Source organism: Mytilus trossulus, chromosome 14, assembly GCF_036588685.1.
Source record: "Mytilus trossulus isolate FHL-02 chromosome 14, PNRI_Mtr1.1.1.hap1, whole genome shotgun sequence".
Classification (NCBI taxonomy): Eukaryota; Metazoa; Mollusca; class Bivalvia; order Mytilida; family Mytilidae; genus Mytilus; species Mytilus trossulus.
In genome coordinates, this window is record NC_086386.1 from 16185623 (window position 1) to 16213453 (window position 27831).

General features: G+C 31.9%; 1 protein-coding gene across 1 annotated transcript; it reads right to left on the bottom strand.

The window, feature by feature from the left end:
- Nucleotides 1-1687: 1687 nt before the first annotated feature.
- LOC134696152 (putative carbonic anhydrase-like protein 1) lies at nt 1688-27319 on the bottom strand. The gene is made up of 11 exons (XM_063557802.1): nt 26955-27319; nt 16903-16944; nt 12859-12998; nt 11343-11534; nt 9473-9568; nt 8491-8557; nt 7956-7982; nt 7544-7692; nt 6671-6781; nt 2852-2891; nt 1688-2311 (listed from the first exon to the last, which is right to left on the bottom strand). The coding sequence occupies exons 1-11, from the start codon at nt 26998-27000 to the stop codon at nt 2289-2291; spliced, it is 933 nt and encodes a 310-aa protein (XP_063413872.1). The 5' UTR covers nt 27001-27319; the 3' UTR covers nt 1688-2288.
- Nucleotides 27320-27831: the final 512 nt, after the last annotated feature.

Genomic DNA, 27831 nt, shown 5'->3' on the forward strand with positions numbered 1-27831 from the left:
TGAAGTACGTCGAAATACAAGGGTATACGCTTGGTGGACGCTACAACTTGAGGGAATTTTTATGCAGCATAAAAAAAATATTCAGCGCAAGCGTGTATTCAGCGTATACCCATACGCTACAAGCACGTAATACAAACGCTACGGATAAGTTTGAGACACGTTTAGGGTACGTTGTATAGGCTTCAAGATCGTTCGGCTTTACCTAAACGTATGCGGTTGTGTTTGTAACAAACACATCATAATAAAACGTTTAAGAACCGACCGGGACACGCCACAATACTTTCAAGAGACTTTTTTCTTTCGTATCGTGCATTTGATCTATGTTAGACAAACTCAGGGCATACGCCAACATACGTTACTTGAATGCCCGATAAACGCTTAAAGCTCGTTGTGCACACGAATACATATATGATTGACAGGTTGAATGCATCCAAAATTACTAGCGTATTGGCAGCGTACATCGGAGCTATACACTAATGTGTGACGCCGTTATAAATAAATGTAGTGTATACCGTGGAAAAACTTTCTTTGATATTTGTGCAGATTTCAAATAATCTTAACTAGCTTACGAACAATAAGGGTACTTTGTTTCTACGATGATCGTGAATATTGTTTTTGTTAATACTGTCTATATATTTATCCTTTTCCAGTCATGCTAATAACTTTTTAATCAACGTGTGGGTCGTTTATTCCATATATTCATTTGTCAAAATTAAAATATGAAGTCAGATTTTCTTGCTTCCCTGAATTCCTGTTATGACTTAAAGAAAGAATGCATATTCTTTCGAAATTAATTGGAAGAAAAGGACTAGGTTTGTCTGTATATCAAAAACACAGATGCTACACAAAATTCTACTCGTGCAATACGATATTCAACAACATTCGCAGTTGAATTTGTAATCTGAAACGGACTAATCTATATCATACGTAATCTTTTGGGCGTATAATAGAAGTGTAAGTAGTGTACAAAATAGTATATAAAACCTTAACGAATTGAATTTGTGTATAGTGTTTTTCAGCAATACAAACCTTTTTCACTGAAATGTGTGTTTAATTGGTATTGGAATTTCGTTATATGCTTTTACATCGTTAAATATTGAAATATGTCTTATGATATATACTGTTATATTCAATTAGAAAACTGTTTCACGAGTTGAACTTAGATTAAGACGTATATACTTCTGTGTATTTGTATGGATTTTCTTTAATTAAAACACGGTTATTATTACATTGAACTGTGATTGATTACGCTTTATTCTTTCACCGAATATATTGTTGTTTACATAACTACAAACTGATCAAAATATGTATTTACAATTTTCTACATTGTCATACAGTTTTTGTCACTTTTTGCTGTAATTATTGCTTTTAAAATTAGAAAAACAGGATAAAATAAAACAAAACAGGGGGAGAAAATGTTTAGGAGAGAAATAAGAAAACTAAAATGAAGAATATTCCATAGAGTTCTATAAATCAATATTGTACCAATAATATGAAAATGCCCGGATGTATCACTGCTTAAAAAGGAAGCAACATTTATTCAACAATTTATACATATTCATCGGACGTTCGATTTCCCCATGAATATTAATAAACACACTGACAGTGTCTCTAAATAACAATGCAATAATTAACAATTATACTTTATTGTTTTCAAACAGCTTTATGAACGATTGGTAAAGTATACATTTTTAAGTTATGTGTTGAATATATAAAACTCTGTTAAAAACAATACAACGAGTACAAGATATACAGTATGTAACAATTTATTGTTTGAAATTGGAATATTAACTTTTTATTATGCAAATCGTTGACATTAGACTTTGTAACGTTATTGATATATAAATACATGCAGATATTGGCTATTATATTTTGAACCTATACAGTTTGTTCTGTCCAATAAATGTAACACATCGGTGAAATCAAAATAAACATCATTTTAAGTGTCTGAACCCGCACACAAATGTTGTACAAAAACTATATTTAGATTCAGATGATAGATGAGTACATACCTATTGTTCATCACTTAATGTAAAAAAAATGAACGACACTAGCGGATGTTTTAAATCATTGTTAAAATTTTACTTTTCATCACATTATTTTGTCATATTCACTGAATATCATTTATGTGTTTTATCATCACATTCAATCAGACTTGGAAGACTACAAAAACTTCTTGTATAACAAATTCGTGTACCATTTTATAAAAGCTAGTGTTGACTCCGGTATGATTCTGACTTCTTAATGAAAGCACCTATTGTTGTGAAGCTAATTCTCCGTGTTCAGTGTCAGCTGTCAAGGAATGAATTTACTGAAAAACAAAGATGTCATTCTACACATTAATCACCTAGACATTTTCGTTATAAATGCATGTTGGAAGCCTGGTTAACAATCTTAAACGTACCTGAAGCCATACAGAAACTTCTTATGAAGAAAGAAAAGAAGCTTGCAATATCCTTTAACTTTACTTTCCACTATATAGATGATGTTCACTCAGTAAATAATCAAAATTTGGTGACTGTGTTGAACGCATCTATCCCATCGAACTACAGATAAAGAATACAACAGATACAGTCAAGTCTGCCTTGTATCTTGACTTACACCTAGAAATTGAACATCAAGGTTGATTGAAAACAAATCTTAACGTCAAAAGAGACCATTTCATCTTCAAAATGGTGAATTTTCCATTTCTAAGTATTTATCTCTTTTACTTTTTTCTTTTTTAGCCATGGCGTGTCAGTTTATTTTCGATCTATGCTTTGATTATTTTTCACTAGATGTTTAAAAAAAGAATTGTAAACCGATTTTGTCAATTAACTAAATATTTCTTACATCTCTTCTCAATTCTCACCTTTGTAATTCACTTTTCTCTCCATTGAGCAAAATCGAGACTGTAAAAAGAAACAAATTAATTTTTACGTGTAAATTGTAGCAGAAGACGGCATGTATAAGTTGCCGTGTGTCATATTTCATATATTGTTTAGCATTTTAGTATTCGAGGCATTTTATAATTGCTAATTGGTATGGACTTGGTAAAGGTCGTACAATGACATATATTTGAGAACGTATTTAACATTTTACTCTTTTTGTATGTAGTTGTCACATTTGTTATCATACAATCATTATCTTTTTATTAAATTTTTATGCATGATAAACTAGATTTTTTTTCGTACGTGTATTATATTTGTTTCGGTCATTTTTTGTCTCATGGTAAAATGTTTGTATTCTTGTCTTTCACTTTTGTTAATGTGCTTCGTCTATATACATTGATGTGTTTCTTTGTTTCATATTTGTTTTTCATGTTATACTGATTTAAAAAAATATAACGACTGCTGTACCCATAATCATTTTTAGCTTTCATATCTGTTTAATATGTTCACACATCCTTGTCAATATAATGGAATTGTATGCAACTGTCATACAAGTAAATGGGTTTGCTAGCTATAAAATCAGTTTTCATCTACCATTTTCTGCATAAGACATGTCTGTTCCAAGTCAGGAATATGACAGTCATTATTCACGCGTTTGAGCTTTAAATTTTGTCATTTGACGACGGACTTTCCATTTTAGATATTCCTCCGAGTTCGGTATTTTTGTCTTATTTTATGCATTTTGTTTCCTCAATTGCTAAAAGCATGGGAAATCTTTTTGGTAAAACGTTATATTCACCGTGGCAAGAATCACGAAAGGTTAGTATAAGATTGGAAACAACTTCCGTGTACCCAATTATAGATTTCCCAAGACAACGTCAATGTCGTAGGTTAATGACGTCAAGTAAATTTCTAGGTTTTTTTTCTTTCTCTTCTTGTTTTCAGTGTATTCTGGGGTTTTTTATTTTTATTTTTGTTTTTGATGTATTTGTTTTTAGTAAACTTTTTTGTAAATCAGTGTATCATCCTAATTAAAAGTCAATAATTGTATAAAAGTACTTTTAACATATTATATATATATAAAAAATATACCAAATTGATAAACAAAACGCATTGGTTTGAAGAAAATACGAAAAAAAACAATGGTAAAAAAAAGACGAAAAGTTCAAAATCAGTCAACAAAAATTTGATGATTAATTATTCAGTGATCTCATAATGAGGAAATTTAAGATGATAGCAGTAATATAATAGGTATTCCTCAGATTCTCATGTGTAAAATCAGTGAGTTCCTACTTTTAACCAGATTATTTAACTAAATATTAGTGTTTCTTTGCATTTGACTGCGATATAGCCATGACATTAAATGTGAGTTTTACTTCAATCTAGATGTAGAAACTGAACAGTTCAATTTTATTAACTCATTAATATATTTTTTTTTTAATCTTGGATCTAAGACTCTGTGTTGCATCCATAAATTACTAATTGCTATTTAGTAAAGTCTTGATGGATCATAAACACGGTTTATCTATTTTCCCAAGAGAGATTAAACTTTTAAGATTTTGAAAGAATCCATATTAAGTTCTTTCATATTCGTTTATCAGGTCATGTAAATAAGTAGCTGAATGTCAAGTTAAAGAAAATCACACAGTTGGTTTCCACAAAGATATCTTTATTAATTCTAGAAAATCTTACTTTGAAAAATATTCTTCTTTAGAATGAAAAAAGTAAGAGTTGATTTTGAATGAAGTAACTTTGAACCAAAGAGACATGTGCTAAAAGTAAATGTTTCATTTTCGTTATTCAAAAGTTATGAACTACGAAAAAAAATCAATAGTGAAGTCCCTAATCACATGGCAAAATCAAATGATAAAACACATCAAAAACGAATGTACAACAATTGTCATATTCCTGACTTGGTACGTATACAGGCATTTTCAAAAGTAGAAAATAGTGGATTAACCTGGTTTTATAGCGCTAAGCCAATCACTTGTACGACAGTCTCATCAAACTCCGTTAAATCTACAACGATGAGATATATATTCATTCATCATTTATAACGCCTTTGACACTGAAAATGTATGTAACATTTTCGAACGCAATGCAGCGAGCCAAATGAAAAGACACATTTGAATTAAAATTCTAGCTACAAAACCAGGTTGCATCTTTCCTAAGTGAGGAGCCCGGTGTTCGGTGGTTGTCATTTGTTGGTGTGGTTTATTTCCTGTTTAGTTCAAGCATCATTGTAAATATAACGGAATTTGATGGGACTGTCAACAAAGTGAGAGGTTTAGCGCTATAAAACCAGGTTTATTCTACCATTTTCTACATTTGAAAATGCCTGTACCAATTCAGGAATATACAGTTCTAGTCCATTCTTTTTTATGTGTTTTGTCAATTGATTTTCCCATGTGTTTAGAGACTTTCTGATTAGATTTTACTCTGATTTCAGTATTTTTATATATGTTTCCTGTTTCTCGATTTTCATATAGGTTAAACCGTGGGTTGTACTGTTTGAAAAGTTGCATTAAGCTCATTTTGGGGCCCATTATAGCTTGATTGCTGGTGGGAACCAAGGCTCCGTGTTGAAGTTCGTACTTTAATCTATATTTCTTTTACTCTTTTAACATTCGTTCATTGTATTTTGGATGGAGAGTTGTCTCATTGGCACTCATTCAACATCTTATTTATATTCGTTCACCTTTTAAAATATGGAAAATGCATGTACCAATTAAGGAATGTGACAGTTATTTTCCATTGTTTGATATGTTTGGTTCTTTTGATTTTGACTTTTTATAAGAACTTTCACTTTCAACTGTGAATTTTGCCTGGAACTCGGTATTTTTTTAAATTCTACTTTTTACACTTGTACGAAATTAGTCCGCCATTACTCAAAGTCAAACAGATTTCCAACAACATTTGCATCACAGTTTAATACATTGACGCAATTATTATCAAAAACGTGATTGTTGTGTCACGTCAAAAAGTTATTTGGTGACAGATCTAGAGTACGTCCAAGCAAGTTTATATCAATACAAAAGTTTGTAAATATGTCTAATTCAGCAATTAACCTTCAGCATGTATGCTAAAGCTTAGAACTTGAAAGCCAATAACAATAGAGATTAGAGTGAGCTACTATATTTCAGACATGAAGCTACAAACATCAAAATAAAATTGAGAATGAAAATTGGGAATGCGTCAAATAGACAACAACCCGACCAAAGATTAGATAACGGCCAAATGCAATCAACAGACTTTCAACGCAGCGGGATAATCGTGCACCTGGAGATGGGTCTTAGCTGACCCCTTACTAAACTCCAAAGCATATTTCAAAATGCACTAAAATAGTCAAGATTTATTTAGTATTTTTTGCTTCAACATATTTACCTTTTTTCAGTAGTGTGATTCTCTTCTGTGTAAAATTCGTATCACTGAAGAGTTTCACAAGTATCCAAATATTAATCAACTCAATACAAAACGTTCAGTTTCTTTTTAATATTGATTGCGTGTTAGTTAGGTAAAGTCGTTTTCCACCGCACGAACGTTTGTTTGACTTGCTCAAAATGGGACAATTGATAACAACACTGCATAGAATCAAAGATCAGACTTTTGATGGTCGAGATTTATCATGCATGTTTAACCGTAAAAATAGAAGAATGAACATACATCTGTAGTAATTCAACGATTTAATCAAACAACTATAATAATGGCCATAACAAAATAAAAGCAATAAAAACATCTCTGGTAACGAAACCATGCAACTTAACTAATTAATGAACATAACAAGCTTTCTTTATTCTTACCTTTGATTTAAAATTTATATTCGTTCGAACAGCTCTCTGATTAATGGACTGAACTGGTCGTGTGTTTTTATAATTCCAATCACCTTTACCATGAGTTCGTAGTAAGTCAAGCTGAAAGATAAACTTGTCTACTGACTACTGGGGGATGCAACTTCATTAAATGATTAGTATTAAATGTTGTCGCTATTTGCGTCTCGACATTTCACCCTTGAATAATCAATTCGAATATGCAATGTCAGTTTTGAGTTATTTGGTTTTTGAAATATTTACGAAAGACTTTTCAATCAAGAATAAATAGAAAAGAGTTATCATATTGGTAAATAAAAAACGAAATGTCATGAGTTATCATTTCAAATGAAACAAAACACGATGATAACTTGTACTTTTTATGTAGTCAAATGTTCTGATAAAATATATCTGTGTATACGTTTAGATATAAGAAGATGTGATATGAGTGCAAATGAGACTATTCTCAATCAAAGTCACCATTTGTATTTTTAATAAATAAAATCGTTATTATTTTTCTGTGCTTTACGACGATATAAAAACAAGAATTGGATTTTAATTGTAACTGAGAATGATAAAACATAGTGTTAGAGACCGAAGGGGAAGGATCCTAACAACAACTATATAGAGCAATTCATACCCTCAACAACAAGCAATTGTTTTTGTATTCTAAATTACTAAGTATTAAATGCACCTGAATGGCAAATTAAAATGATTCAAAATGAAATTTCAAGTTGTCAAATACCTAAATCATGCTAAAACACCAACTGAAAGCAGCTCCACTTTATTATTTTCTAAACCATTTTCTTTATGGTATTAAATATAATGAAATAAACAGACTTTTATAAAAAAAAAAATTAGTAATACCTGGCTTTCTGATACATATACTGGTTTATTGTATATTATCCAGGTGACAGTCTCCTGACAGCCAGGCTGAGTAAACGAGCCCTCGTATGTAATATATTGATCTGTATTTGGTAGGAGGTGAGATAGATCCCAAGAAGTTATAAATTTCTCTAAAAAGTAATAATTATTTTACAGTTAGAAACTTAAATAATTTGACACATTAAAGGATAATATTTTTTGTTTTAATTTTATACCTTTGAAGCGTAGAATAAGTATGATTAAATTAAGCATATTAAGCACAAAAAATACTGTAGAATATTTGTGCATGGAAGATTTTATACTTGTTTAGAATTCGAACACGAAGAACATATAATTTATCCCGATGATATTTTTACATTTTAGTCAGATATATTTTAAAATAACTTTTACTTACCATAAACTGTGTTCATATCTTTGTAATCTAAAACATTGAATTTAACCAATTAAGATTTTTTTTAACATACTTTAAACTTGTATGACAGTGTTTTTGGTGAAGTCGTATGACAATTCAGACGCTTTACTCGTTAGTAGCTTTAAATTGATGCGATGAAGTTTCTGTTCATTTACATCATACAGTATTACCTGCGAAATTACATATTTAGCCCAAAAGAGCTACTAGTTAGTGATATATGATTCATAAACTTATCAATATTGTCTAGAAAATTAAAAAAAGTAATACTTAGATACCAATCTTATCTCTGATCTTGTTACATCATAATCATGTGACTAATAGGTATCTCCAACTAATTATATTCTAGTCTCTGTAGTATCATAATAAGTAGCGAACGAGTTGTTAAATTTAATCTATATACTGATTGTTTTTAGAATACATGAATCAGTGTCATTCATAGGAAACATTGAACTTAAACTTCTGTTCTTTATTAATTTAAATATTGAATGTGTAGGGAAACGAAACATTGAATATTTACCTGTTTTTCTCATGCCAGGGAGATGATCTACAATTTCGTCCATTGCATAGTTAGGTTTGCTTCCAATCTACATCAAAACAAATGGTGCATGTACAAGGCTATGTTATTAAAGCAGAGTTGCGAAAGATACCAGAAGGGACATTAAAACTCATAGATAGAAAATGAACTAACAACGCCATGGTTCAAAATGAAAACGAAACAAATAATAGTACTCAAGGCACAACATAGAAAACAAAAGACTAAGCAACAAGAACCCCATCAAAAACTAGGGGTGAGCTCAGGTGCTCTGAAAGGGTAAGCAGATCCTTAATTATTAATTAGTAGCATGTATATCGGTAAGACTATGACAACCATTCTGTTTTCTTTTCTGTTGTTACAAATACTACTTCACTCTTTTCCAAAACACTTGTATAATAATAAGGCCTATTATTAAGGGTGAGCGATAAATTGCATATTACTATCCATTCAAGAACAAAGCTCCAAGATGTGCACAGTTTGTGTGAATGGTATCCGTACAGCGTTCAAAAATGAATAAACCCCTTGGTGTATAGACACTTATACAGGATCCCAGATGACAGGGTAGTAAATGTGAAAAATTCAACAATAGAATTAAGAATAGAAATGAGGAAAGTGTTCTTAAGTCTACAATACGACTCTGCAATGCGATCATAGAGCTGAAAAGAGCCTAAGGTAACTATTTGGTCTTCAACGATGCGGGAAAATCCTAGAAAGAATTAACATGAACATATGTAGATGTGAGAAAAATTCATGATGTATGTAAATGATGATAATTCTTGATTTTTGTATTGCATCTTTATAAAAAGGAAGATGTGGTATGATTGCCAAAAGACACATAAATTAACAACTATATGTCACCGTACGGCCTTCAACAATGAGAATATTTGTTTATCTACCAGTAAATCCAGTTTAAGGTTTTCAACATGTTTGTTTTCAAATAATTATAATGTCATATGAAACATACCTCTAGAAAAACAGCTATAATTACTATTCCTTTAGCACCAATCTCTGCTTCAGGTTTACTTTTATATACGTCGTCGTTGTATCCTATCATGTGTACCTATATACGATTGAAAAGAAGAATGAAAAAGCAATTATTGGGTTTTTATGCTGCCATCGAAAATGCCAAAAGTTAGACATAACAGGTCTTAGTATGTAACCTCTTTTTTGTGTATAAAGCATTGAAATCATACTTTACGATTAACGATAAAAACAGGAAGTAAAATATAAAATACTAATTAATTTAGTAATTACGACATTCCTTCTTTATATCAAAAACAAATAAGTTGAGTAATGAATTTCAATTTTATAAAATATGCTTTGTTCGAAACGCTAATTAGGATTTATGATTAAAATGTTCCCTTTTTTACCCATATAAACGTTTATCGCATTATCTGAACTTCCGTTTATGCGATAAAACCAATGAAAAGTGAGACATTTCAAGTTATAATAACTCATTCAGACACAAACCTACCATGTGTGATATACCCGTTAGCTATTGCAGATATGAACTTTGTAATCAGCGTACAGTTTGAATTTAATACAAAAACTATTTCCAGTGATATTAATTGACTTGAAAATTGAAATCATGTCTGAGAATAATATACGACTTTCATTAGTAGTAAGTTACTCATCCAAGTGATTAAAATGTATTGATTATTGTAGCAAAGAGACAGCATAAAGTCTTATTATTACAAGGAGCTCTTTAAATATGCATCTATATCTGCTATGGGCTTATTTCCAAACGTAATTGCTATGGTTGAGAACATTGAGTAGCAAAATATGACACTCTCACTTTCTTTTTCTGTTTCAATTTTAACCACTTTCATTTGAGGTGTTTAATTGTATACTTATTTCAAATACTATTAACTTAACGGCATAGTAAAAAAAAAGGCAAAAAATACCAAAGAAAGATTTACACATATAAGTCGAAAAACGCCTTTGTCAATAACGAAAAAAATGACAAACAACAGCAAATGTAGGAATGCCATTTTGCAGAATTTTGAGGCACAGTGTCACCATATTTTCAACAAGTATGTATATGAGTGCTCTAAATCGTCTGGAACCAAAGACTTGTATGAGGCACGGAAATAGGGTCAGCTCTTGACTTCTCCTTTACTGCAGTAAAGGAGTTTTTCGGTTTTGCAGGATATATAAACACACATTCATTTTCACTGAACTAGTAACATATTTGTGTGTGTGCCAGCTGAAGGTGCGGACATTTAAGACCCATTGGTGGCCTTCGTCTATTGTCTGTTCTATGGTCGGGTTGTTGTGTCTCTGACATATTCCCCATTTATATCCCAATTTTATACTCGGTTTGTATTATTTGCGCATTGCAGGCACACGTAGAATATCTTTTCATTTTAACCCAAATGAAATATTTTATTGAGGCACAAATAGAACATTATATTCTAGCGCAAACCAAAAACGACTTTTTGTACATTTTCAAGGTATATGTGGTGGAAATCTGAAGCCATTACCTTGAACTTACCCCGATAGTAATATGGTTGTTATTGCTACATTTTCATTTTTTTGTTTCGTATTGCTTTGTTTTGTTAATGGTCGTTTGTTTATATTTCATTTAATTTTTGTTTTGAATTTCTTTATTTTTTACCATAAGAGTGTGGCTTTATGACAGTCAAATAAAAAAAGTACATTGTCAAATGAGAAAACATTAAAAAGTATTTGAACGTGTATGGACCTACCAATACCGAAACATATGTTTACAAATGCGGTGTATTGAGTACGAACTCGAGTACGATGAACAAGTAAGTATATCAATGATCACTGGGTGAAAAATTTATATTCATTATTCCTTTATGCATTATTACCTCAGCTGGAAATGTCCTGTTTCCAATTTTATGTTCAGATCCCGCATAACCTTTGATCCCATAGTGAAATTTCAAATCTGTAATTTTATACGAATATGAGAGCGGACCTCCGGTTATATTAAATAAGTGTTGTGTGTCTTCGTCTAAACTAAATGTAATATCTAATCCATTCGTTTCCAATCTCCCATTAACCTGAAATTATATATTTACGTAAATGTATTAGGATTAAAACTACATAAGTTGAGTACGAATCAAGTTAACAATAACTCAAAGACACAAAAAAAGCAATACGATGTCAATATTTTGGTTTCACTGATTAATTGTCCTTGTTACTGGGCAACACGACGGATATCACATGTAGAGCAGGATCTGCTTATCCTTCCGGAACACCTGATATCGCCACCAACGTTTGGTGGGGTTCATATTGCTCTGTCTTTAGTTTTGTATGTTGTGTTTATGTACATTTATGTTGTTGTTTATCTGTTTGTTGTTTTCCTTTTTAAGCCATGACATTGTCGGTTTGGTTTTCGACTTATTAGTTTGAATGTCTCTATCGCCTCTCTTTTGTTAAAAGTTTTCTACTGGTTCTGTAAAATTTCTCAGCCAAATCTTTTAAATTATGAAAAAAATCAATAAAGATTGTTATTTTAATTGTGGTATGGAAACCCTGACTTAATAATTTTATAAGTATATATAAAATTATATAAATTTAATAAGACAAAAGACAGAGGAATAACAGCGTCCAAAAAAGGAAAATCAACAATACGAAATCAGAATGAACCTTGTCATGCGGTTAATCTAGAAAATAGATATAGGAAGATGTGGTGTGAGTGCCAATGAGACAACTCTCCATCCAAATAACAATTTAAAAATTAAACCATTATAAGTTAAAGTACGGCCTTCAACACGGAGCCTTGGCTCACACCGAACAACAAGCTATAAAGGGCCCCAAAATTACTAGTGTAAAACCATTCAAACGGGAAAACCAACGGTCTAAGTTCACTTACTGCAGAATAACGTTTTATTTGATTGCAAAAAGAACATTTATCGATTACAATTATGATATACAAATATTGAGCATGGACGTAGAGAATATGTCAAAGAGACAACATCTCGCCTAAATAGCAGAAAACAGTCAAAAGCCATCAATGGGTCTTCAACGCAGCGAGAAAATTCCGCTGACCCTTAAGAAAAAAGTTTACTACATTTAATTAATGAAAATGGACATCATTCAAAACTCCAAAACATATAATGAACTAAAATTTAAAAAAATTGTCATTTTTGGGCCCTTTAGAGCTTTCTGTTAGGTTGAGCCAAGGCTCTGTGTTGAAGACCGTACTTAGAACTTTAATGGTTTTTCTTTTTTTCAAATTATAACTTAAATGAAGAGTTGTCTAATTGGCACTCATACCACATGTTCTTATAAGACAAACAAAGGTCAGAAGCTTTTGTTTTGTCAGATCTCAACCCTCCCCTATACATCTAACCAACTAAGAATAAATTGTAATATACTTACATTAGCTGTGTTGATATGCAGATTAGTTAAGTTTGGATCAAATAATAACAAACTAGGATCTATTTCTATAGGAGACTGGTGTTTACCGCTTTTGCATAGATCCCATTCCTTGCCGTGTAATTTGCCCCAATATTCTGGCGCTACAAGAAATATTAAATTGTATTACATTATAAATAAGATATTTCCCTAGGTGTGGGGGGAGATTATTTTTTGTAAACTTACTTAAACAGACTGTAAACCTAGTTCGTACGTAAAATAAATAAATTTGTTGATTACTTTTTTCTGTAACATATACATGAACTTTTCAATTAAATTTTATGAATTTTTTTGCATTGCCATTTCGTGGCCTTTTATACTGGCTATGTGGTACATGTATGGGCTTTGATCATTGTAGAAGGCCGTACGTCACCTATAGTTGTTTAGTTCTGTGTCATTTTGGTCTCTTGTGGAGAGTAATCTCATGGGCAATCATACCACATCTTCTTTTTTATATATTATAGTCCTTGACTATAATAATCGAGACCAACATGTTTTTCAAAGTCAAAGAAATCACGCAAGCTAAGGCCTTGAATCCAAATAGCTGCTGATGTCTAAGGACACACGTATTTACTTTTAGTTAACCTTTATATGTCTGGCGAAAAGTACAGTGTTTGTGAGAATCAAATTAAAAAACTATTCAATCCATAATTAGAAACTGACTAGAACATGTTTGCAGGCGTTGAAATATTACCTTCAGTCTTAATAATTTGACTGGCTTACAGTCATTTCAAACAATAATTGAGATATAAGATTTGAACAATTAAACTTCACAGTACTTTTTCAAGCCCATTTGTTCCGAAACCGGATGAAAGAGGTATAACAATGTATTCATTTATAAATACCGTTTATTTATTTGCAATTATAGACAGCTAGCTAGACACATATTACTAACTAAACCTCTCCATCTCTGTTCAAATTTATTCCAAACAATTTCTATACAAGCATTAACAAACATTTCTTTTTATCGTGTGCAATGCAACATCAGTAAACACTACAAAGTACACGAATACATTTGATCAACAAATGTAACAATCATGTTACATAGCCTGACAATCTCTCGTGAATAGAACGTTTGTGACTTCATTTTTCATCTTATGTCAATAAATTGCTACAGAGTTAAGAGTTCTTAGCAGCAACTTCCTGTCACATCGTGACATGACAAACTTTCTTGTTCATTTTTCCTGTCCAGAAGAATGAACACTTTACACATCGATCATTAGGAAGCACATTTATTCTCTAAATTGCTCGCTTAATTGTAAAAATGTGTCACTGCTGACATTTTCGTTCGAAATCTAACTTAATAACGATTCAAGCTGTTATTAAGTAAACCAAGTAGAAAGAGATTGTGAAATTTGAATTTAAGATTAAAATACCCTTTTTATTTATCCTATTGGTTAAAAGATCAGAAAAAAGTACATGATACAGAAGGCATATCACAATAAATCACAGGTAAATCCATTTGAATGCTTTCATTTTAAACTTTCTTTATAAAGGCTTGTGTGAAGAAACTTATTTTGGAATATAACATGTCATCTTTACAGTAATTTAACATGTTTAAATGTGCATGATTAAAAACAGATAGCGAGTCTATACGAAGCATACAAGAATTCGATTATACTCCTTTCTGGTAATTATTAAATGAGCCAATAATTTAGCCCTTCAATGATTGCAGTTGCGTTGGTTTACCTTAAAACCAGAGGATGCCAAAAGATTTTTTTTTTAAATAGAAAGTAAAAGAGAGCGGCATTATTCAAGCATACTGATGCTGTCGACAACGAAAATAACACGGACATTATTTTTCATATTGATTTACAATATTATCCAAATTGCAGTACTTCTAGAAATAAATGAAGTTTTATTATTTGCTACAGTACAGAATTATATGATGTATAAAAAACACTTTATTCCACATCACAAAGCAGAAGACATATTAATGATATCAATATTTACGCGTCACCAAATGTATCAAAGTCATAAAACCAATTATAAAAATAGCAGACAACATTCAGTCTAGTGTTCCGCCCAAAGTAGTTTGCAATTGTTGGAAAAGACAAAATCTCATTTATTACAAATATAGTAACTCATTCATATAAGTTATAAAACTGAAGAAAAAATAACTCATGCACGAATAAACAGAGATAATTCATTGTATACATATGTTTTTTTTGTTATCTTACAATGAACCATTAAAAGCAATTTGGTGAAAAATGTACAGAGAACTGAGTATGACTTTTTGCATGGCCTTTTAAAAGAGGGACGAAAGATACCAAAGGGACAGTCAAACTCATAAATCTAAAACAAACTGACAACGCCATGGCTAAAAATAAAAAAGACAAACAGAAAAACAATAGTACACATGACACAACATAGAAAACTAAAGAATAAACAACACGAACCCCACCAAAAACTAGGGGTGATCTCAGGTGCTCCGGAAGGGTAAGCAGATCCTGCTCCACATGTGGCATCCGTCGTGTTGCTTAATGATTACAAATCCGGTAAATAGTCTTAATTCGGTCGGTCACATTCATGAAAGGGAAGGGGATTGTAGTTACGACGTAAGGAACATATCCGATATCATTTATGAAACGGTTATTCCATAACGGTCAACCAACTCGTGATGGCGTCCGTAAAATTTACGAAGGGATGATTTCAACTTCACCATTTGGAACTCTTGGTTTAATAGTTTTCTTGTAAGCAGCAACCCTCTATCAAGAAAATTATGATAGGAAATGCACTCACGGGAATATCGTATCAATTGGGAGATAAGGTGTACGAGTATCTTACTTTATAGTTTTGATCATATGGTAGATGGTGGTCAGCTTATTACGATACAAAGTTAAATGAAATGTAGTGAACCATTGTGAAAACGAAACATGGAGCAATAGGTCAATCAAAAGTCAGGTCTTAAAAAACAGCCAACGCCAAAAAAAAACCATTTCACAAAAACTAAGGAAAAAAACCTTCACAAATCCCACGGAAACCAGGTAGTTTTCCCAGGTGTTTTGTAAGTTCCAGCTCCAATAGTGGCATTCGTTGTTTTGCCTAACTTATAAAGGATATCATTAACGTCACAATAAAATAGGGGGAGGGGAATGTGGTTACGGCAACTGGAACATATCCGTAGTCATGTGTCCCTAAGATATTTTGTAACAATCACCCAAATCCAAATAGCATTCCTTTAACCTCAGAAAGTATATCTTCAAATTTATATATGGGAACTTTGATGCTGAAACTTTATAGTAGAAATTACTATTACATGTACCACCGAAAACTAACATGGAACAAATTAACGGTTCAGCGAAAGGATACCATCTCTTAAGGGGGAGTTAAGTTCAAGGACGATGCTTTCAATTTATCTTGAGAAGCTGTGTAAAACTACGTGAAACCTGACAAAACTGAACATATAACAAATAAAGATAATGGACATGTGTCAGGGAGATCTTAGACAAAGACTAATATAAAACACATCACATAACTTGCTAAATATTTAGTCATTTTTACGCTAAGAGATTTTGTCAATATTGTAAAGTTATCAAATGTGTTTAGATCGTACGTACAGAAATATCCCATTTCATGACAAAGTGGTGGTGATCAGATTTCACAACTATACACAGCTACATACGGGTTCTGTCACGGATAGATACATAATGATCAAGAACAATCGAATAAGTATTATGCTTTCTAAAGAAATACTGAAAAGGTCGTGCATTGTACGGATAGCCAACAGGGGTAAACATTAGATGTTGCTCATTGTTACAGGTCGTACAATGCAAATAGTTTCAAAATTCTACGTCATTTGTTCTCTGTAGGGGAGTTGCCTCATGGGTTATCATACCACTTCTTCTTGTTTATATTTACATAGTTATCAAAGGTATAAAATATTACAAATTACTGATCGGAAGAAAAAAACATCTAAATATGGAAATCGTGAAATTCTTGCCACGTGCATAGCCATTTGCAAGATATAGTTATTGGCTATACATTATTGCACGAGGAAAAACTTACCGAGATGTGAATCGTATCCCCAGACCTTTCCTAATTCATTGGCTGAAAAAGAGAAAAAAAAAGTTCAAGTACAAACATTTCGTTTTATTTTTTCATATGTAAAAATGATTTCAAACGATTTCACTTTTTAAGTATAGATGTAAAATATTTGACCTAAATTTCAAAATGCAGTTTTTGAATAAAAAACCAACCAACTGCATGGTTTTCAAAGTTCGCGTAAAACAGTAAAAAGATGCAAATGGAGTAGGGAAAAACAAACTAGTCGAGGAAATCGGACAACATCAAAGTCAACAGATAAGGGACGAATAACACAAAACTTTCTTCATTTATTTGATACATCACAATCATGACAAAGGTTCATTGTAAATAAAAACATATAAATGTACGCTCTCTTGCTGCTTTATCATTTGTCATGTCGCAAAATATGTTGTTGATGCTGAAGCATTCTAATTTCTTTCAGCCGATTTCATTGAGTGTGTAGATCTTTGCTTTAGCTTGTTTGCTAGCCTTTACTAGGTTAGGTGAACTACCCTCATTTAAGAGCAGACTAGTCCAGTCTTTATTAGGTTAGGTAAACCACCATACTTTAAGAGAAGACTAACTAGTCCGACAGATAATAACCAATGCTATTTCGAAAGGAGGGTAGTACACCTGACCTAAAAATGACTTTATTTTGAACACGGTTCAGCTAGCAAGCAAGCTAACGAAAGGTAATACTTTTGCTTACACACGCAATTAAATCCGTTGTAGGTTGAACTTTGTAAATACAGCTGTTTCTTAAACCACGCCTCTTTTGGGGAGATTTAGAATATTTATAGATAATTCAATTTTGTTTACATACTGGTTCACAGTTCTGACCTGTTGGTTGCATCTCCTAGAGACATAACTTAGGAATGTTACCAGTAAATATACATGTGAATATTGTTTATATTGGAAATATGTGGTAACCTACAGTCAAGGCGGGGGAAGTTAAGAAATTTAGTGTTAGTTTAAACTCTCAGAAGTTCGGGGCATATAAAGTTTGAAAATATGCCGCACAGCCCTATATTTTGACCGTTAAAAAAAATAGTTGTGCATATGAAATTTCAATTCTAGGATATGATTTTCTTTTAAAACTTCAAAGTAAACGTGATACAGTGTAGCCGTAAAGGGAGTTCATATGGGAAAATACATCGTCAATATTTACAGAAATGAACCCTGTAATAAGGAGATGATCTTTCACTTTAGTTACAGTAAAAAATTAGGAGTGCAGAAAAGAAGACATTTTGAATTTTTTTCAAAATGTTGTGATTGAAGACATATATGTGATGGCATCATCCTTTCAATAGCTTCTTTCAAAATAATAAACAATATTTGTGTTTATGTTGTGTAGAATAAAGAAGAGTTTGGACAGTATAATAGACCATAACAACCACAAACTCCATGCTCCGCCAAAAAAATTCCCAAGTCACTGGTCATTTAAATTATTTCACGATGTATAAAAGACTTGGTTAAACCCATACATTTTTATACGTCAGATACATGTATTATCATGTCTTTCATATTTGTCTTCACGTTTGATCTTTAAAACTGACATCAGTGTAACAATGTCATATCTACTGAAAGATGGTGTTAAACGATGATTTGTTTTCTTCATAAAGGTCATATAATTAAGTTATAACAATCTTATTGTCAACGAAACAGATCGGTGATTCTTTTGTATCTTAGCAGGGAAGGATCCAGGGGGGTCTGGGGATTGGAACACTCCCCCTTTTCTTTGGACGATCAATGCATTTGAATGGGAACATATAGTTGGAATCCACCCTCCCCCCATTTGTTCTGGGTTAGGAAACCCCCTTTTGGGATCCGCTCCTGCTTAGCTTTACATAGTCACCACAACTACCTGCAAGCCAATAGCTACATGTACTATTTCGGTACACAGTGGGAGTGTGGTATCGTATTAAGTATAAAAGCATGGTTACGTAGTTGTAGGTTGACAATTCTATTATTATCGTCTATTGTATTAATTTGTCATCTTCATTTTCATGACTTTTATTTAAGAATTATAGATTTTAGAAAATGACAGCAGACGATATATGATTAAGCATTCCATATCTGCATCCTACGTTAGTTGGTTTTAATTATGATGTAGGACTTCAATCTGTTATAGTATAATAAAATGTAAAGACTGAAAGGGAAGCTTAAATGGAAATCCTTGTTTTATTGTATACTCATAATATTTGCAATCCTCTTACCGCTTTATATAAAATCTAGTTCTTGGTTATTAATTTCTAAGCTATTTAGAAAGTGAAAGCAACGAAATCTTAATGATGTATGGTTTTAAAGTATTAAAGAAATCCAAAGTCAATATTACGGAAGGATATTAAACATGTCTAATAATAGCAAGTAACATTAATAAGTTAACTTAATTGTAGCTTCTGCTTACAAGGATTGACATAATTGTCCGTTAACTCAAGGACTATTTCAAAGTAAAATGTATGTGGGAATAAGTAAATCTTTGTTATGCAATTCCCCAAGTATTCTTAAGAGCTTGATTTATATCCTTCCCGCCAAAATGTAATATTTTCAAAACATTTGATTTAGTCATGATACTATATAAGTTTTGAACTGTTTACTTCTATCAAATAATTTTTCACTATTTTGTTGAGTTTTTTTATAGCATAATTATGCATTCCCTATAATACAAATTTTAGTATTCTTTTAATTGAGAAAATAAACTAATTCAAATGTTGATTCGCGTTGCTTTGAGTGTTTTTTTTTTTTTATAATTCTTACTTACAATGTACATAGAATGAATAGATTGTTTTTGCAAGTTTTCTCATCAATGAAGGCTACATTAATTTTATTTGTTAATGCAACGATGTAAACGCAAGTCGGTTGTTCGACATTCAAAGCATCCAAAAATAATAATTAATCGATTGGTTGCTATTTGTTTAACGTTTAGATGCAAGTTTTTCATGCATATTCTAGACAAGAATAGATAGAAAAGAGAGGCGAAAGATAAGAGCGAAACAGTCAAACTCAAAGACCGAAAATAAACTGACAACGCCATGGCTCAAAAATGAAAAAGACAAACAGACAAATAGTAGTACAAATGGCACAACATAGAAAATTAAGATGCAACAAGAACCCTACCAAAACTGGGGGTAATATCAGGTACTCCGGAAGGATAATCAGATCCTGCTCCACATGTGGCACCCGTCGAATTGATCACGTTATTTCAAACCTGGTTTAATAGTATAATTTGGTAGATCACGTTCATAAAAAGGGATGGGGATTGTAGTTAGGACGTAAGTAACATATCTGATATCATCTGTGAAACGGTTATTCCATTACGGTCAACCAACTAGTGATGGCGTCCGTAAATTTACGAAGTGTCGATTTCAACTTTACCATTTGGAACTCTTGGTTTAATAGATTCCTTTTGAGCAGCAACCCTCTATCAAGGAAATCATGATAGGAAATACAATCACGGGAATATCGTATCGATTGGGAAAATTTATGAAATGAATAATTTTTCCAAAAAAATGGACGACTAGGATAACGGTCGAGGACTACGTTGCCAATTGGAACCGAAGTATCAATATCGTAGCAGCAACATAGGATTTCTGAATAGCTACGATATTCAACGTAATCCATGATATTCTTTAGAAATATAGCTCAGGGATTTTTCATTTGTTTGAGTTTCGTCATCGACGAAGGCCATACTGTGAATTTAGTTGCCATCTTTGCCTTTGGGTCTGTGGTGGATAGTTATGTACCATATACATTTAAGTTTTATCAATATAAATTGTTTAATGATATGAATATTTTAAAAAGCAAACTTGTTTGTTTAAAAAGTTTACAAAACGATATATCTTTTTTTGTATCTGTTCAATCAAATACTAGTGCAAGCATGTAACGTTAAATTAATCATTTGTAATTCCATCGTACTTTCAAAATGATCTATTAAAACTTTGTAATAAAATAGTTACATTCCCAATCGAAAATTTTACAACTGGAATTGACAATTTGAAAGAAAAAAATGTTAATACAATGCGGTTGCATAATGCATTGAGAATAGAGTTCCTCAACGGAAGAATAATCAAGAGAAAAATCATTGACAATTTCATCTCAAAGGGAATATTTACTGATGAGCAAAATTGATTATAAAGAGAAAGATCACGAGTTATGTGGTATTTAGTAAAGATATTTTTTTTTTATTAAATGGCAAGGGCAAAATAAAACATAGTTTTTGTGAGAATAAGAATTAAATTGATCACGTTGAGTTCATAGAAACTGTGAAAGGAATATTCGTTTGTATAACTAAGAGATCATGAGTGTGACGTGAATATTCAATGTGTTAATTACTGTAAAGTGTTCAACATTCATTTATTAATTATTACCTTTGTTCCTTTGTCAATATCATTACCATCAAACGCTTTGTATGCAGTGTCAGTCTAAATCCAATTTATTTCTACATGTATTTTGTAATGCAGAGTCTTATGCTATCAGCAGTTGAGCAATTTAGTTTTCAATAATTTTTATAATTTTCAGATATCTTTTTTTTTCAAGAGACAAGCGTGCAAACTAAACATTATGTACAATGTATGTGCCTGTCCCAAGCCAGGAGCCTGCAATTTAGTGTTTGTCGTTTGTTTATGTGTTACATATTATTTTGATTTTCGTGCATTTTTTTATATAAATCAGGCCTTTAGTTTTCTCGTGTGAATTGTTTTACATTATCATTTCGGGGCCTTTTATAGCTGACTATGCGGTATAGGCTTTGCTCATTGTTGAAGGCCGTACGGTGACCTACACAATGTATAGTTAATTTCTGTGTTATTTTGGTCTCTTGTGGGCGGTTATCTCATTGAAAATCATACCACATCTTCTTTTTTAGATTAATACTTTTTCAGCGCGAAATCATTCTGTACAAACATGTTTATTGTCTCAATGTTATACTTTTATTCATAATCGTCCTTCCCTACGCCTTTATCACCTTGCTAAGTCGCTCCGTAAAAGACCACTTTTGAGTTTGTCCTTTCGTCAATTATGCCCGCCTTTATGACGTCATTTACTAGATAGAGGGAATCAGCTGTATCCAAGCACTTAGTGATCGGCATTGTGCATAAAAAAAACTAGAAAAAACGTTTGTTCCGTAAGTATTTTATCACAATTTCCTAATGACAGCAGTGCTAATTGTCAATTATGAGAATTCAATTTGCCAAATAATTCTTGCAATATAGCATCATAGTTTTCTAACCACTTGCTCAACATTAACAATGCCCCTAAACGCACGAATGTTCACTTAAACCAAAGTTTTTGACGGAAATGCATTGAACTCGAAAGTTGTCTATTCTTGTATTGCGGCTTAGAGCCGTGAGGAGACATTATCAGCGATGTGACAATGTCTGAGGAGAAGTTATCAGCGACGTCACAATGTGAGGAGAGGTTATCAAATTTGCTTTCGTCAAGCGTAAAACTGTCTAAGGGAGGGGGAAACGACAATTTAAAGAACGATCAACAGATCTGCTGTTTTTTCAAATAGATATTGTAAAATATCAGCCGCTCGACACAATGTGGAGTTTTTTGCTCTTTAGCTGCGCTAACAAGTTCGAATTGTGGCTCACGGCTGATGTTTTACGATATGAATGTGTAGAAAACCCGATAATCTACACTTATTGAGTCTGAATTACATGCAATTTTGACGGCTAAATTCATTTCTGTTTTCCCCAGTCTTATGTAAGTTCTTATTAACCCGGTTTGGCCGTATAGTCACTCCTTATTGCCGGCCTGAAAACTTGTAACTTATTTGTTCCCAATTCGAACACATTTTGCATTACATAAAGTAGGCAAATAAATGCACTAAATTGCTGCAGGATGTGTCCTTTTTATTGATATGGTACGTTTATATAATCATATTCAATATTCAACAAAAGAAGTGAAATATAAAATTGAGAATGGAAATGGGGAATGTGTCAAAGAGACAACAACCCGACCAAAATAAAAAAACAACAGCAGAAGGTCACCAACAGGTCTTCAATGTAGCGAGAAATTCCCGCACCCGGAGGCGTCCTTCAGCTGGCCCCTAAACAAATATATACTAGTTCAGTGATAATGAACGCCATACTAATTTCCAAATTGTACACAAGAAACTAATATAAAAATAATACAAGACTAACAAAGGCCAGAGGCTCCTGACTTTGGACAGGCATATGTACATTCAAATGGATATACATGTATATTACGAACATATATTCTTTGATATTTTTAGATTCACAACTGGGATTTTTTTATGACATTAAAATTGATAATAACAATATTTTTTTTTATAATTTAGAATTAATGAGGAATCGTAATGATTCAAGTATTCACCCAGGCTTTGTTTTATTGTTAATGATTTTTAAAATATGAAATCAATAAAAATGTTTCACTCGAAAGTAATTTATAAATCTTCATCATGGGGATTATTTCATTAGAATCAGAATTTGGCCTATGGATATTATTTAAAATATCAAAATACTGTCACTAATCTAAATATTTGTTAAAGTTAAGTTGTCCTTGCACAACGTATCACAAAATTACTGAACTTCGAGGATATTTCTAAACAATGTCAAAATCAAAAGCTCAAACACATCAAATGAATGAATAACAATGTTCTTGACTTGGTACAGGCATTTTCTTATTAGCAATCAAAATAGACCATCAACTCATTCAAAATCACCCTGTATTTCTACTAGTTTTATTGTGACGTATTCGTTTATGACTAGTGTTTAGAGCAGTAAGAACTCCAAATTAGTAAGTTCCCATGCACGAGGTAACAAAGTTTCAGAATTAGTACATTAACTTTTTTCTTCAAAATTATAGGTAATTTACATGTTCGTTCGTTTTTCAAATGTTCATGAAAGACTTTAAAGTCCTTCCGTTATTCAAATGAATTTTGGAAGATGTAAAGTCTTTGTCCGAACAAAGGAAAACATAAACAGATTATAAAGTATCACATTGCATGTGTGCCCCATGTTTACCTTTAACTCATTTTTAATGGCAAACCTAAAGAGGTAAATAACAAACACATTGATTTCCAATTAAAATGTTTGATTTTTGATTGCTTTGAAATTCTGCACATTAATGGACTATAAGTAGTCAACACGGATATGAAATTTGTATCAAATGACTGTCCTTACTTAAGTATTTCTTAAAAAGAAATCTTCTGACGCCAGTCTTCTCATTTGCGGAAGATAAAAACTGAAGTAAACTTAAGAATATTTGTAACTGTAACAAGATGTTTGATAAATAGTAAATGTTGCTGTGTGGGTAGAGTTTTTAGAATTGATGGATTGCGATAGCAGCTTTATATCATTAGAATGCTACAATAATAAAATAATTTAATTGCCATACATGGCGTAGTAATTTGAAAATAGTTCCAAAACAAACAAACGTGTGCCTGCTGTAAACCAGAAGCAAAATTAATGATAATAGTGTACATGTATTTCCATTAACATATTAATTCTTTCATACAATGTAGCTTACATGTATGTAATTTTTATTACTTTTTATTGAATGGTGAATAACATATTTGACTTTTCTCTCTCTTGATTCATATTATGAAAACACTAGTAAGATTTCCTCAGGATTTCTTAGTAGCTATATATATTCTTAAAACATTTTATGAGAAGCAGGCATATAAAAACGTCTTATTTCCCAGTTTTGTAATAAGAACAAAGGTATTTCATTAAAAGCGTGATATTCCCAGATAGACCAATGACATGCAAGGATTGCTTGATAAATATCAAATCAAAGTGAAACTGGAGACGTCAGGTAGTGCAAACTAAATCTTCACAAAGTAATACAGGAAAAGTTCAATAAAAATCCGGAGATAGTATCGTGAAAGATTAGCGAAGAGCATCTTTGCATAATGAAACCCATTAAAAGCCTCCTTACAGATACACACATGATTTCCCTTTAGAAATTCCTGTAACAATATTAATATTAACATCATTACAATAGGATTGACTTCGGAAATTATAGGTAACAGTTACTGTCGAACTAAATACAATGACAAACACAAAACAGAAAACATATGATAAAGTGTTAGTTCCAAAAATTGCTCTGCAATAATTGAATATTTTCTATATTTTCCTAAAATCTTCAGTAAAACAATAAGAAAATTTGAAGGAATGGTTTTCATTGATCAAAATATGAATATAATAGGGAAGACCCTGAATTAACACATGAGCAGCTAAGACATTAAAAAACCTACATGTTCATCTATTATAATTTTGGTTTGATTTTCACGTTGCAGTGTCCCCGTCTGGTGAAGACATATTTAAACATGTGCACTTCAAACATTGAAAAGAAGAAAAAAACAAGGTTTCTTTTCAAGTAGTATACTAATTCCTAAAAGAATGACAAACTTTACCATCAAGATTTTTGACTCAATAAAAAAAACCACCAATTTCAATCATCTACGTCCCATTCCTAAATAGGTAGACGTTAACACAAATTCAAGCAAGAGCGAATATGGCATGGTCAAGATAGTATAGTTTGATGAGTCTCATGTCAAAGAAATGCGTATCTGGCGTATAATCCTGGTACCTTTGATAACTATTTAAACCAATGGGTCGATGCGGTGGACGTTCCGTCTCCGAGGGTATCACCAGCAAAGTAGTCAGCACTTCGGTGTTGACATAAATAATATAAATTATGTGGTCATATTTATAAATTTCCTGCTTACAAAACTCTGAATTTTCGTATAACTCAGGCTTTCTTATCCCATGCGTAGATTACCCTAGCCGTATTGACACAACTTTTTGGAATTTTGGGTCCTCCATGCTCTTCAACTTTGTACTGGTTTGGTTTTATAACATTTTTGATCTGAGCGTCACTGATGAGTCTTATGTAGACGAAACGCGCGTCTGGCTTATAAAATTATTATACTGGTACCTTTGATAACTATTGATACAGGCAGAAATTGTGGTGAGTTTTTAACAAAATATACATACTGAAAATCCGTGCCGTGTTTATCTATACCATAAAGAGGATAAGTAAAATATACAATAAAAAAAAACCTGCACAGTCCAGCCAACAACAAGATGACCATTACACGTTCATGTAACTTGAATGAAGAAATTTGAATACGGCAGCTACTTATGAAAAAGGTAAAAAGAGAGGCATGAAATATACCAGAGGGACAGTGAAACTCATAAATTGAAAATAAATTGACTACGCCATGGCTAAAAATGAAAAAGACCAACAATAGTACACATGACACAAAATAGAAAACTAAAGATTAAGCAACACAAACACCACTAAAAACTAGGGGTTATCTCAGGTGCTCCGGAAGAATAGGCAGATCCTGCTCCACATGTGGCACCTGTCGTGTTGCTCATGTTATAACAAATCCGGTTAATATGTACGATTTGCGATGTGAGTGTTGAAATTTGCAGCTTAATTAAAAAATCTGAAACTTAAATTTAAGAGCAGATTTGTTTAATTAATTCAAACAACAAGTGGAATCCAAAAAAGAAAATCAAAATTATTTTTTAGTTTAGACAGATAAATTAAAGAGTCGCTGATTGCTTGACTTAGCATAGAACTTCAATCAGGTTTAGATAGTATTTTTTTTCTCTCTCTGATATTTTGTAAATAATCAACTTTTGACTTTAATTGACATACACAGTAAATAACAATATTTCTACATGTATGCATGACGGCTTAAGCTTGTTCAACATTTGTTTTGTCTATCCATTTTGTGGTTAAATGAATGGTTATTTTATCTATTACACTTGTATGTGTCAAGGGAGAAGCTTTGTAGGAAAAAGGGAAAGATTTAAACTGCCAGAAATAAATCAGCTACTCAAGGATCTAATAAGGATGCAGAGCACTTATATGAAATAAGTGTGACGTAATACGTAATAAACACAAGATTTCACAAATTAAGATACAATTTACTTATATAAAGCCTATTGTTTATAATTCAATATTTTTGTTTTAGGCAGAAACGATAATGTTGGAAAAATAGTATATCAAATTTTCCAGAGGGATTAAAACAAGATAAGAAAAAAACTTACCAAAAGATTTTGGAAGGATCAAGGCAAATAAAACCATCCAAGACATGACGGTATGTTATAGCGCTGTTTAAATCCGTTCATTTGGGATGTTTGATAATTCTGAGCTTTTAAGTACGCTTTCTTAGTATCAATCTTGGACTTCCTCATGCGTCAAAAATCATATTTGATAGATGAATTGTTGATGTTTTTATTGAATCACTGTATATCATCAATATCCATAAGTGAATTTTGTCTCGTCTTTTCCCGTTCAACATTTTAATTATGGGGCGGAGTTATTTGAAGATGCGCGGCTTAACATTAGACTAATAGAAAAGCTAGTTTCGTGTCGACAAATAACCGTTCAAGATTTCAAATGAAATGATGAGATCTTAGTTAGATATCGGTGTTCCAGTATCCAAGTCGCATGTAGATACAATTAAACCTGTATAGTTCAAACAGTGATGCTCTATAAATGAAAAAAGGTCCATCAACATAGAAAAACAATTAAATATTGATTGAAAGACAGGAGTAATTCTGTGACAGTTGTAATCTATAACGGTTTAATTGGAACAAGTTCTTACATCGTATAACGATAATATGCTTTGTTTCTTATCGGTTATAATGCTCTAATACACGCAATTGATCCGCGTCCATTAAGTGCTTCCCAGTATGGAATTGTATCGCGTCAGATGATTTCCTAAATTGGCACTTTAACATGATTTAGTATGTGCAGGTTTATTGTTATTGTTTACTTTACAACAACAATCAATAATAACAATAATAAATTGTAAAAATTAAGTTAAACATAGTACAGCATTGTAATTTTAGGAAACATGGATTTTTAATTGTTAATCGAGGTCTTTTCAGTTCATGTCAATAAAACATCACTCGCATTGAT

Excerpts from the sequence above, each read along its gene's own strand:
- LOC134696152 (XM_063557802.1), bottom strand. The coding sequence starts at position 27,000 with ATGTCTTGGATGGTTTTATTTGCCTTGATCCTTCCAAAATCTTTTG. Across the intron at positions 16,945-26,954 it reads GATCCTTCCAAAATCTTTTG|CCAATGAATTAGGAAAGGTC; the intron begins GTAAGTTTTTTT and ends TCTCTTTTTCAG. Across the intron at positions 7,983-8,490 it reads CCCTGGCATGAGAAAAACAG|ATTACAAAGATATGAACACA; the intron begins GTAAATATTCAA and ends TCAATGTTTTAG.